We start from the raw sequence: 12,943 nt of genomic DNA on the forward strand, positions 1-12,943 counted from the left end.
TCATCCATGTAAGACTTCACAGAGAAGACGGCCACCAAGATGGAGGCTAAGATTAAAAACAGCTTACTACTATTAGCATTTAGAGTAATTGATGGTGAGCAGTAATAGACTAAAACCTTTCAAGCATTCTGAAATTGTACATTTTCTTTTGATGATCAGTTGAAAATGACTTCCTATCGTCTTATTTTCTTTGTACACGTAGGTTCCATGTTCTCAGGGTAATCCATGTACTTTATCACCTCTGAATATTTAGTCTCCCCTGTGAATTTCACTCTTATCGGTCTATATGAAAGAAAAGCACTTCTCATTTAGTCAAATATTTTAATACAACTGTATTGATTGATTATCCAAAACTCAGTAAATGGTGCATTTGATAATGGTATAAAAAAAACAGCCACACACATTTGGTACAGAAACCTGTTTTTACCACATTGTGGCCAAACACCATCATACAAGTATACACATGCAGTGTATAACAGGATACATGTCTGTGGTCCATGCGGCATCACTGGTGAAATGGACATCATATCCATTCCTAGTCCATTAAAAAAAAAAGTCCATGTACTCTACTGTCTCTGCCAGGCCAACACCAGTAGTTTATTGACTGTTTGTCACAGGACGCCCCACACTTCCTCAAAGGCAGAGCACATCTTAGCACAGGTCAGTGCCGCAGAGAGCGGGTAGTTACTGATGGACACCGTCTTCTCGGTGTAGTCCACATTAACCTAATAAAAGACAAAGAGATCGGTAACACAGATATTTGATGTTCAGAGCAGTGAATAAGCTATCACGTATAGCCGTTTCTTACCGCTCCATGTGCAAAGGCTCCAATCACCACTGTAGCCGGTCCCTCCGGCACCAAAGAACGAGGACAGACGGCCTCTCCGGCAGAAGAGAAGGAGGTGGACATGCGAGGGCAGCCGGGAGGCAGATGGTCAGACACCGGGTTTTTAATCATCCTCAAAAGCCTCTGAGGACCGTCAGCAGCCCTGACACTCAGCTTGTGCAGCAGCTGAACTAAGATACAAGAAGAGAAGAGAGAATGAGCAGGAGATCAGCTAGGCAGAGGGAGAGTTTGGGACATGAAACAATAAAATAGGTGACTGAATGTGTTTTACTTTGCCGAGACAAACATCAGCTCATAAATATGTAGTTTGTACACAGAAAGCATTCAAAATGAATAGTTTACCCATAAGGCCACAGAAGCGAGTAAAGGTCCTTGGGATGCGGGTCTGTGGGTTGATCTCTATTAAGGCGTTTTTCTCTGTGTGGACGTAAACCTGCAACAGGCCTGCCCTGTTCAGTGGGCTGTCCATCAGCATGAGTAGACTCTGGTAAAAGGAAATAAAATATTTAAGTTTTTTTTTTTAACTGCTACTACACAGACATGAAAGAGAAAGAAAACGAAAAACAAAGGCAAAAAAAGGACCAAAAACTCTATTATAAAGTTATACATTTCAGCAAATACTGGCAGTAGAATTGTATTGATACTACTACTGCTTTAAATAGCTGATATGGATTGAAAACAGATAATTTGACATTGTACTGTATTGGTGCATCTCTAACGCACCAGCACCATGGACATTACAATTCACTGCAGGTCACAAGAATGACTTGATGTTTAGATACAGAACAACATTGGGATTTCGAGGCTGATCTATATTTCTGAGAGTTTGGATGTTAAGTGTTGTACTTATTGAGTGCTTACCTGATGTGTGATGTCAGGTCTTATATGTCCCGGATTCCTTCCACTTTTGACGATTATATTTTTGTGTTGGTCACAGTTTAACAGCTCAAAGGTTTTTCCGACCTGTGAAATACAAAACATGAACTTACTGTAAAGTTAGCTCAAGTTAAAGAAAGGTATGGTTGCTGATGTCACTTCTACTGGTGGGAGGCAGGGGGCTGCATCACAACAACAAACAAACACGAGCCTGACGCTTCACCTTGACTGTTTCTAACGACGCTCCCTCCAGAACAACCACCAGCCTCCTGTCTGCCATGCGGTCGTGCAGGCTGCGGAGATGTTTGGCAGGTTTTGGCTCATATTCGTCCAAATGTTCAAGACCACGCTTCTTCTCATTAGGGGCCGCCATGATGCCTTCGGCTGGATTGTCGCAGAATAGGTGCGTCACTGCAAAAAAAAATTCCCCTTCACGAGACTTACAACAAATAAGTGCGTATGTTTAATCAAAAGCCACTGCAATACTGTAATTGTACTGTAGTGCTATTTTCTCTTTTAAATTACTTCTTAAAATACATTTTTACAGACTGGCTTTTATGTGATGTCGTCGCTTTTCTGTTTTATTTTTATTTGTTGATTTTACAAAATTATTTTACTATATATATATATATTTTATTTTTATTTTTTATTTTATAGCACTTTATAAACTCTATATCTGCTATATAAATAAAGTTATTATTATTAAATATATATATATTATTATATTATTTTATGTATATAAAAAATGTTTTTATTTGTGCAAGCGCGCGCCCAGACCACCAGCGGCGCCGTCGACACCGTCATGACCTCACTCATGTGCGCCGGATGTTCTTCCACAACGTGTTGAGGGAAAATTCACGTGTGGGTATTTTAATCTTACAGCGTACGAGCAGAAGCTTGATCAAGAGGAACAGATTCACCGGTGAGTTTGTGGAGAATTGTTTCTGAGATAATTATGTAAACACTCAGTCGGTCAGTGTTAATAACTGAGATCGTAATTTTAACTTGCAAACACGACATGCGGAGTTGGGTCAACTCACGTTAATGTTCTATGTCTGGCTGGTCATTACAGCTTATTTTATCAGTACTATGTCACTGTTAAAGAAAAGCGTTTGAACGCATTCATAATTTAACATTTAGGGTACGTATGTCTCCAGGAATGTGATTTTTGAATCCATATAAAATACCATCTGTAGAAAGTACAAAAAAATGTGTATGGTGAACTGAGTCACATGTGAGACTGCATCTGGCCTGCTCCTTGATCACTTTTAAATTAGATACCCATCGAAGTGTTTGTCTTACATAATAATAATAATAATAATTATCACAAGTGACTTCATGTCATACAGTTGGTCTGCAGGCCTGTTTCCCCCAGAGCTCAGTCACCATAGATTAATTTAAATTACTTAAGATAAGGTTACAGTTTTTGACAGTTTCTCTGTTTGACATTTTTTGACATAATAAGCTGACTTCTGCTTCCTCCAATGGCTGCCGCTGTCTTCTACCAAAGACCACAATATCTTTGTTTGAAGAAATGATCATGGGTGAGCTCATATATCCTGATTTCACTGTAAATAATGAAACACTATTTTCCTGTCCTTTTCAGAGTGTCTGTCTAGCTTGGAGTCATGGGTCGTAAGTTGGATCCCACCAACACGGTGAAGAGAGGGCCAGGAAGAAAATCCAGGAAGCAGAAAGGAGCAGAGACTGAGTTGGCCAAGTTTATACCTGATGGTGATTATCAGCTATTTATAAAGATGCATATTAACTCTGGAAATCTACACCATAAAGTTTAGAAGCACTTGTTTTTGCTGACTGCATCAAGTGTGTCTTTTCTGTTTGCAGAGGAAACGGCACTATCAAAACGCTTGTCAAGTAGAGGCAGGAAAAGGTAAGAAGATGACTGATTATACAACCTAAAATAACATTACTCTGTTTACAAGTTACTCATTCATATTGTAACTTTACAGAGCTGCAAAAAGAGTCCTGAAAAAAAAGCCTAAAGATGCTGCTGAGGAACCGCCCAAGAAAGGTATCCACATCAGTGTTTGCACATCAGTGTTTGTGGATAGAAGGAAACTATTAACTGTGTTTGACTTTCAACTGATGTGCCTTTGAACTATTGCTAAAGTTAATTTTTAAATGCGTGGTATTTATTATCTGTTTCTTTTCATCCTAAAGGATTCACTGATGAGAACAGTAAATGGTTGAAACCAACAACGAGGAAGAGAAAAATAGATGAACCTGAAGGCGATGATGACAGTGATGAGCACTGGGAGGAAGAAGAAGACGAGGAGGAGGAGGAGCAGCAGGAACAAACGAAGAAGGGAGGAAAGGACCAAGGAAAGAAGGGTGCCAAATTAGGAATTAAAGAAGTGAAGGAGGATGATAAGGAGGAGGATGACGATGAAGATGAAATGGTTGACGACTATGGTGCGCTTGATGACAGCAGTGGTGAGGAAGCAGTGGAAGAAGACAGTGATGAAGAGGAAGTAAGTCAAATTGTTCTTTAACTTTTTGCCAGCCACCACTCTGTTGTGTTTCTCCGTATTTAAGACTCAAAAATTGACTACAATTGTGATTCAGTTGTTTAAATTGAATTATTGGCCAAAACTGCTAATTTGCCCATACAATCCCTAATTGACTTAAAACGTCCTCCCACTTCACGGTTGATATATTGTGTCATTAGGTGTGGCAACATAATCCGGGAGTGTGTTGGCTGGTTAATGTGGTAAACACAGTTAATTTGATTTAGTGACAACTTTCCTTGTTTGTTTTTTTTCCACATTTAGCTTCTTCCCATTGAGCGTGCAGCCAAGAAAGCGAAAAAGCTGAAAGAAACCATGGGTCTAGAGAGCGATGATGATGATGATGATGATGATGATGATGATGATGAGGAAGATGGTGGTAAAGAGAAAAAGAAATCAGATGCTGACACGGACGAGGAAGACACCGTACAAGCCAACATGGATGAAATGGATACATTTAGGCTACCTGGTGCCGAGGAAAGTGAGAAGGAAGGTGAGTGACTTACAATTCTTTCCAAAAAGATTCTTCTCTTTTAAAAGCAGAAAACGAGTTCTAAATATTTTTCTTTTCTGCGTTGTCAGGCATCCTTCCCCTGGACCTGAAGACAATCTATCAAAGAATTAAGGACAACATCGATGTCCTTTGTAATTTCTCTTCAAAAAGGGAAGAGGGCAAAGACAGATCAGAGTACATCTCTCTTCTGAAGAAGGATCTCTGTACTTATTACAGCTACAACCACTTCCTCCTTGAGAAATTAATGGACCTCTTCCCTCTCTCAGAGGTGGGTGATCTCTCAGACATTGTGATGTTCTTCTCATAGTTTGAACATGTTGTCAAAACATGATTGAGAATGTGTGTTGAGTGAAATTATTTCTTGACTGTAAAGTTTTTTTCACCTCTTTCTTGCCTACAGCTGGTTGATTTCCTTGAGGCCAATGAAATTCAGAGACCCGTCACTATTCGGACCAACACACTGAAAACAAGGAGGAGGGATCTCGCTCAGGTAACTGCTCGGGGTGGGAGAGATTCTTCAAAGCAAAAATAAAGTAGTAATATAATTGATTTGTTTAAGGATTTAACAGCACTTTAGGTCAAGGAAATAACAATATGCGAGTTCTGCAGTTAGCCAAACAAAAACTCCACTTGGAGTAGAAAAACAAGTGGCAGAAATAAATGGAAGATTAAAATATATACGAATGTTGATTGTTTGGCTTTAGTTTTCAGTATGTCAGAAATGAACCCCCTCATCAAATGACTAATGTGTCTCGTGTCAAATGCTGCCTTCAAGTCCTCATTTGGTAAACTGTGTTTTTCCTTGTTTTAGGCCTTGATCAACAGAGGAGTGAACCTTGATCCACTGGGAAAATGGTCTAAAGTTGGTTTGGTCATCTATGACTCCTCAGTGCCTGTTGGTACGTTTCAGCACATTCACATCAACAATTTGGTGGAGATCATCTGAGGCCGACTGTAACCACACAAGCTTTAATTGTAATTCGTTCCGTGTTTTAAAACAGGTGCAACCCCAGAGTATCTGTCTGGTCAGTACATGCTGCAAGGAGCCTCCAGTTTTCTGCCCGTCATGGCGCTCTCTCCACAGGAGGGAGAGTTAGTGTTGGACATGAGCGCAGCTCCAGGAGGCAAGACCACCTATATTGGTAAGACGTGCTGCAGTTATACATTGTTATACTCATTTTATAAGGCGTTTCAAATGGTTTAATGTGGACTAGGGCTGCAGCTAATGATTATTTTCATCAAGGTTTAATCTGCTGATTTATTTTTTTGGATTTGTTACTTTTTAATTGACTAGAACGCAACATGACATATTCAAAGGAGCAGTGTGTAGTATTGAGAGCATCTAGCGGTGAGGTTGCAGATTGCAACCAACTAAAAATGATTATTAAGTTTAGATTACGTTTCTGACAATAGAGCCCCCTTAATGCTACACACTGTTCCTTTTTATTTCATTTTTTTATATTCAACCAGCATCAAAAACCCAAAGATATTCAGTTTACTCCCATATTTGTAAAAAAGCATTTTTGCTTAACAAACAGCGGAAACAATCACAATAGCTTTTGTTTCAGCTGTAATGTAGACAAATGCAAACTCTTGTCCCATGCAAGTTAAATCTGTTTAACGACATTCGTGAACGTTCCACCCTCAGCTCAGCTGATGAGAAACACTGGGATGATCGTGGCTAACGACGCCAACGCTGACAGATTGAAGAGTGTTGTGGGCAACGTCCACCGTCTGGGGGTCACCAACACTGTCATCTGCAACTATGATGGAAGGCAGTTCCCAAAGGTGACGTTCATACATCTGTAGAAAAACATAATCTCTGTGGTTTACCCCGAGAGTTTTATAACGTGTGCTAACTTGTTGAAAACGTTTTGCCCACAGGTGATGAGTGGGTTTGACAGAGTGCTGCTTGATGCTCCGTGCTCAGGCACAGGAGTCATCGCTAAAGATCCAGCTGTGAAGACCAGCAAGGTGAAACACCGTTCACTGTTTACGCCTGCACTCAAACATATTCTTTTGGTTTTAACAGTGTTTAATCGTTGTTGTTTTTTTCTTCCACCCTCCTATTAGGACGAGTCCGACATCCAGCGAGCTGCTCACCTGCAGAAAGAACTGATTCTGTCTGCCATTGACTCTATCAATGCCGAGTCCACTTCAGGAGGATATCTGGTCTACTGCACATGTTCAATAATGGTATGTGCACTGTACAGGCAGCTAATCTATTCTGAGGTTTACATGTTATATGTGAGTATTTAGAAAAGAGGTTTGGGTACTGATCAAAATGTGTTCCACCAGGTGGAGGAGAATGAATGGGTGGTGGACTACGCTTTAAAGAAAAGAAATGTCAAATTAGTTCCCATTGGACTTGACTTTGGCAAGGAAGGCTTCACCAGGTAAATACGATAAACTTGTGTTCTCTCTTAATGGTTGAGTTATTGAAAGGCAGGTACTCGGATCTTCAACACTAAATTTGTTTTTCCATTGTTTCAGGTTCAAAGAACATAGATTCCATCCTTCTATGCGACTGTCTCGCCGATTTTACCCTCATTCCCACAATATGGATGGGTTCTTTGTGGCCAAGCTGAAGAAATTCTCCAATGTAGTTCCAACAGCGATGGCAGGAAAAGGTAAGTCTTTCTCTTAAGAGCACTTGCCAACTTTCATCATGTTAGTTAACATGTTAAACATGAACTCATCCTCTGTCTGTTGTTTATGTAGAAGAAGAAAATGCAGATGCTCCTGAGGCAACAGCTGTGACAACTTCTCCGAAAGAGAAACCATCCAAAAGTGGCAAGACAAAGAAGATTGTCCCCGGCAAGGCAGGTCACTTAAAGGGAAAACCCCAAGCCAATGGAACAGCAGCCAAGAAACCCACAAACATCAAGCCAAAAGGCAAGAAGGACTCACCTGCTGGACCAAAAACCGCAAACATCAAGTCAAAGGGCAAGAAGGACTCACCTGCTGGACCAAAAACAGCAAACATCAAGTCAAAGGGCAAGAAGGACTCACCTGCTGGACCAAAAAAGGCAAAGATTGCCAAGATGGATGGAGAGACTGTGCAAGGGGCAGAGGAGGCCAAGAAGCCTGCGGTGAAGACAGCTGATGACACGGAAGCATCAAAGGCTGACAAAAAGGAGGGGAGCAGATTTGAGAAAAAGGGCAAAAACAGAAAATCACCCATGAAGGCAACAGACAGAATGGGAAAGAATAAATTCAGAAAGTTGACGCACATGTTGGGGAAAAAAGGCGGAGAATGACGGCGTGTGCAGCGTGATAACTTGTACCAGATTATGTAAAAACTTTGTAGAGCTTCCCTGTAGACCCAGATCCCTTCACCTAACACATGTGCGTGCTGTACTACACTGTACTGTATGTGTCAGCCAGATGTTATTTGTAAGGCCCATGTCAGGTGACTTAGACTGGTTCATGATGCTCTCACTTAAGTTGGGTCCTCCCTTTTTTTTTTATATGTATTCCAGAATATTCATAGTGTTTCTCTGTTGATTTAATCGCAGGGTGGGACAACATCCATCAATCTATGAATCTGTGAAACATAATAAATCTTTTAAGATACCTTCATCGTCACTTGTTTTGATTCATCAGTTGGAAGTTTCACCGTCTTTCTGCTACATCAAGATCATCTGGTCACTTAATGGGTATAGCTCAGTGTTCAAGTCAGTTAGCAGGAACACTTTGAGCATTTAATAGCTTGACTATCTCTCTTTACATATTAGACATCTACAAATGTAGTTTGACCTGTGGATTTAGTTTTGGTTAGCCACAATTCCAGTTTCGGATATCTACAATTGAAATTACGAGTATTCAGAACTCTCTTTCAAGCTATCTTGAATTTAGGTTCTGACTAGTCCTAATGTAAAAAGTCCTACCATGTCAGATATTGAAAATGTAATCCGATTCTCAATAGAAGTCAGTGCTTTATTGTAATAAATCAGAATACTTTGGATATTCTTGAAATTAAAGTTTTGACTGGGTCATAATAGACTGTAAATATCTTGAATCCTGTCCATCTTAAATATGCTAAAGAGTCTTGCCATATGTAAGATAGTATTTATTCAATTTATATAGTTTTTCTTTGACAAATTTATATCGGCAGTCTGTGGAAGCAGCCAATCAGATCGGTCCATTTCGGACCGGAAGCTGTGTTGTTTACATTTTCTAAGATGGCGGCGGGGATGTATTTGGAGCATTATTTGGACAGTAAGCTGTTTATTATGCGTTTTAATGCTGAAAAAAACATTTCATCCTACTTAGCTCGCTTTATAGTTTGTCTTTGGTTGTGCGATGCAGCTCCTGCACAATCCTCGTGCGGAATCAACCGATATAACCGTTTCATAACGGTCAGCGGGTTTAGGCTCGGTCTATTTGCTGGGGTAGCCGTTAACGCTTCTCACCATAGCTAAAAGGGATGCAGTTTGAGATTACACAACACAACGTACTGTAACGAGCCCCCTGCCGTGCTGACCTTTATATTTGAATTAATTAAACAAGCAAATAAATGTTTCTGCAATATGTTTCAATGTTAGTTCAAGCGCTAACGTTAATGGTAGCCGGCGCATTGATTAACACATGATTACGCTAGCTATCCTGCTTGCATCAATGTTATAGTTTCATGTTGATCGCACTGATTTAACAGTTTGTTGTCTCCTTCTTCACGACACCAGGCATCGAAAACTTGCCCTTCGAGTTGCAGAGAAACTTCAATTTGATGAGAGATCTAGATCAGCGCACAGAAGGTGAGAACAATGACCTGTCTAATAACTGTGGATTATAACTCTGAATGTCAGCTGTAATGTTAAAGAGACCTGTTACAGCACACTACGCCGCCTCAATGTCTAATGATTGAACAATGTGAGCTGTGCCGTGGTTCCCAACCTATGGGTCGGGGTCCCCAAAAGGATCCTAAGGGGAGACTGCAGGGTCCAAAGATAATTATAGGAATATAATATTCTAGCCAGTAACCTTGCTACTTCTATGTACTGCTCAACATAAGCTGTTTATGCATGCTAAACAATAAAACAGACACTTAAGATTTAAGTAAATTGGCAATGCAATTATTATTTGTATATTTGATTTTTCTTTTTAATTTTAATTAAAATATTTGTTTTATCCCATTGGTAATTTTGACTTAACGGTTGCAATGTTGTTTTAGATGTTTTACTTAGTTTTCCTTGTCTCTCTTCCAGATCTAAAGGGACAGATAGACTCTCTAGCTAAAGAGTACACAGCCAATGCACGGACTCTTTCCTCTGAACAAAAGCTGTCCATACTGAGGCAGATTCAGCAGTCTTACAGTAAATGCAAGGAGTTTGGAGATGATAAAGTGCAACTGGCCATGCAGACCTATGAGATGGTTAGTTTCCTAGATATAGACATAATATCCATACATCTGTAGGTAATATGAGATAGAGATAGACCCACCATGCCACAATCAGTCTGCTGAAATTCTATTCTCTGCAGGTCGACAAACACATCAGACGTCTTGACACCGACCTGGCTCGGTTTGAGGCCGACCTGAAGGAAAAGCAGATCGAGAGCACGGACTATGATTCCACCTCCAGCAAGGGGAAGAAAGGTGTGTGTCCACTATATTGGCTTGATATCTCCTCTATGTTTTTGCACAGAGGACTGTCAGGGTAACGAAAACCAAATTTCGTGGAATAATGATGTGTTTTTTTGTAATTCCAGTTGAAACCAGACAGAAGGAAAAGAAGACCGCTAAAACAAGGTCTAAAGTGAAGAGCTCAGATGAAGATAGCAGTCCTAAGACTGCACAGAAGAAAGTCAAACTCCTTCAACCGTACGTTGGGTGTCTCATTTCCAGCTTGTGATGACCATGTGTTTACTTTATTTTTGTAATTTTAGTTTTATGATCGTATTCCCTTTCTCACTTTCAATACTTTCCTCCCACCATCAGAGGAGAATTCAACAGCCCTGCCACCAACTTTGGGAATGTGCATCCATCTGATGTGCTGGACATGCCTGTGGACCCCAACGAACCCACCTACTGTCTGTGTCATCAGGTCTCCTACGGAGAGATGATCGGCTGTGACAACACTGATGTGAGTTTGGTTTTTCAGTCTCAGGGGTCACATAAAGTACCTTTGAGATTGTAATTTCCCCAAATCTTTCTGCATTAAACAAGACTTTGGGTCTAGAGAGGCCGCGATACTGACATCAGTCCTGATGTTGCCTTACACATGAAAGTGACCCCAGTCTCTTCCACACAATGGTGGATGATGGATGCAGCTAATTAATTACACACTGGTATCGGATTGGTACTCGGTATCGGCCGATACCCAAAAGGCCAGGTATCAATATCAGTATCTGGACTGAAAAAGTTCAGATCGATGCATCCCTGGGTAGGACTTAATATTGTAAAGGATTAGGTTGAAATATTTAAAAGCATGTGGGCTAAACATTACACAAAGAACGCTGACATTGCACTTTACTTTAATTTTGTGGATAAATAATGCATTGCATCAGTTGCACTTACAGAAGAGGTGGAGGCGAACAAAGTGGAACGTGTTCGTGTATATTTTGGTTGTGTGTGATGTTGTGGACTGAACCCGAAGGTATAAAGAAAATAAACAGAATCAAACAGGCAACAAAAGAGGACAGAAAAGAGCTCATAACGTGGTTCCAGAACAGACAAAAATACCTACAAAGAAAGTGTTAAATAAATACAAACATTTGTCAAAAGACAAGAATTAGAGACAGTTAATGGTTGACTGTCTTAACACATCATGGTTTTCTATGTTGTTTTGTACCTTGTGGATTCTATATCCGCTTTCTCTATTGCTGATGAGTTGCATTGCCTGTATTCATCAAAATAATGACATGTTACAAGAAAAAGAAACATGCAGTTTTTGTACAAATATGTGCTCAAATACCTTTTTTTTCAACAAACATTACATCTGATTACACAGACGATGTATTTATTCCGTTCAGAAGACGTGTAATTCGAATGACCTTTCCAAACAACAAAGATTAATGTTTCTTTCTATTTAAATAACATTAATATTAAATACCATTCAAATATCGCAAAGGTCAACAACAAGGCACTTTTATAGTACAGGCCTGAAATTCAGAAGATTAAATAAGAATATTGCAAAAAAAAAGTAATTTGTTATTGTACATAAAGTACAAGTACATCATTCCCCATCTATATATATATATATATATATATATATTCCTAGATGTGAACCACAAAGATGCTTCGGAGTCTTGCTCTGTAGAGAAGGTCACAGATGACTAACTACACACACTGTACGAGATGTCTCTTTTTGAAAAGATGGATTCTGCTTTTGATCTTGTGTTTTGAATCGTCTTGTCTCGACTAAGTGCTCCATTTGCAGGAATACTTAACAGAAGAATATAATTTTTGTCTTTACTCCAGTGCTCCATCGAGTGGTTCCATTTTGCATGCGTGGGCCTGACAACCAAACCAAGAGGCAAATGGTAAGAAACCCGGGCCGTAATGTACCGTCCTGTTTTCAATGCATCTGAAAAAAGTGTGAATTGTTACTCATTCAAGTCAACTAAATTGTTTTTTTGCTCGGCATTTTCTTCTTTCTATGCAGGTATTGTCCACGATGCTCTCAAGACAGAAAGAGAAAATAAAAACACCTGGAAATAAAATCACGGACACAGATCAGATGGAAAATGAGAAGAATATTTCTTCATTAGTTACTAGACATTTTGTTTCTCATCTTCCTTAACATTTGGTGCTTTTTCTTTTGGTTTATGTAATTTGCCTTGGTCTGATGCGGTGTGTGTTAAAGAGCCAAGTGGTTACAAATGTATTTAAAATTTGTTTTTTTAAACAGTTAACATGTTTTTTTTCCAGTTACTTTTGGTGCTCTTATTGTGATTTCTTTTTTTACATTTTGTTTCACGAGTGAATAATAAACACTACAACTGCCCCCAGTGGTTTAACAGTTCCAAGTTGTCACAATACTTAATACTATATTCATATGTACTACAACATTTTCTCTAAAAAACAGTTAGGCCATGGATACTTTTTTTGCTTTGTTGTATAGTTAGTTTCTTGTGCTTAGCCTTGAAACACTAGTTTTATGTTTTAAGTATAAGGAGAGGGCAAAAGAACACAGGGACAAATGCTGCATCCCGACAGTATTAGTCACCTGTGGGTAG

General features: G+C 39.6%; 3 protein-coding genes across 3 annotated transcripts; 2 read left to right on the forward strand and 1 right to left on the reverse strand.

Moving 5' to 3' along the window:
- Positions 1-307: 307 nt before the first annotated feature.
- Positions 308-2,267, reverse strand: emg1 (EMG1 N1-specific pseudouridine methyltransferase). Its single transcript, XM_076109053.1, has 5 exons — positions 1,947-2,267; positions 1,709-1,810; positions 1,190-1,331; positions 809-1,017; positions 308-725 (listed from the first exon to the last, which is right to left on the reverse strand). Exons 1-5 carry the CDS (start codon positions 2,094-2,096, stop codon positions 612-614), a joined length of 717 nt encoding a protein of 238 aa, XP_075965168.1. The 5' UTR covers positions 2,097-2,267; the 3' UTR covers positions 308-611.
- Positions 2,268-2,494: 227 nt separating this feature from the next.
- Positions 2,495-8,342, forward strand: nop2 (NOP2 nucleolar protein homolog (yeast)). Its single transcript, XM_076109046.1, has 16 exons — positions 2,495-2,645; positions 3,330-3,457; positions 3,569-3,614; positions 3,694-3,755; positions 3,905-4,215; positions 4,516-4,744; positions 4,834-5,033; positions 5,166-5,255; positions 5,577-5,664; positions 5,767-5,907; positions 6,414-6,553; positions 6,650-6,739; positions 6,839-6,961; positions 7,064-7,161; positions 7,259-7,395; positions 7,487-8,342. Exons 2-16 carry the CDS (start codon positions 3,352-3,354, stop codon positions 8,023-8,025), a joined length of 2,400 nt encoding a protein of 799 aa, XP_075965161.1. The 5' UTR covers positions 2,495-2,645; positions 3,330-3,351; the 3' UTR covers positions 8,026-8,342.
- A 554-nt stretch (positions 8,343-8,896) lies between these two features.
- Positions 8,897-12,729, forward strand: ing4 (inhibitor of growth family, member 4). The gene is made up of 8 exons (XM_076109474.1): positions 8,897-8,986; positions 9,451-9,522; positions 9,973-10,139; positions 10,247-10,361; positions 10,475-10,586; positions 10,704-10,848; positions 12,186-12,247; positions 12,370-12,729. Exons 1-8 carry the CDS (start codon positions 8,950-8,952, stop codon positions 12,407-12,409), a joined length of 750 nt encoding a protein of 249 aa, XP_075965589.1. The 5' UTR covers positions 8,897-8,949; the 3' UTR covers positions 12,410-12,729.
- The last annotated feature ends 214 nt before the right edge of the window (positions 12,730-12,943 follow it).

This window comes from Anarhichas minor, unplaced genomic scaffold (genome assembly GCF_050575085.1).
Source record: "Anarhichas minor isolate MPS153535 unplaced genomic scaffold, ASM5057508v1 ptg000041l, whole genome shotgun sequence".
Taxonomy (NCBI): domain Eukaryota; kingdom Metazoa; phylum Chordata; class Actinopteri; order Perciformes; family Anarhichadidae; genus Anarhichas; species Anarhichas minor.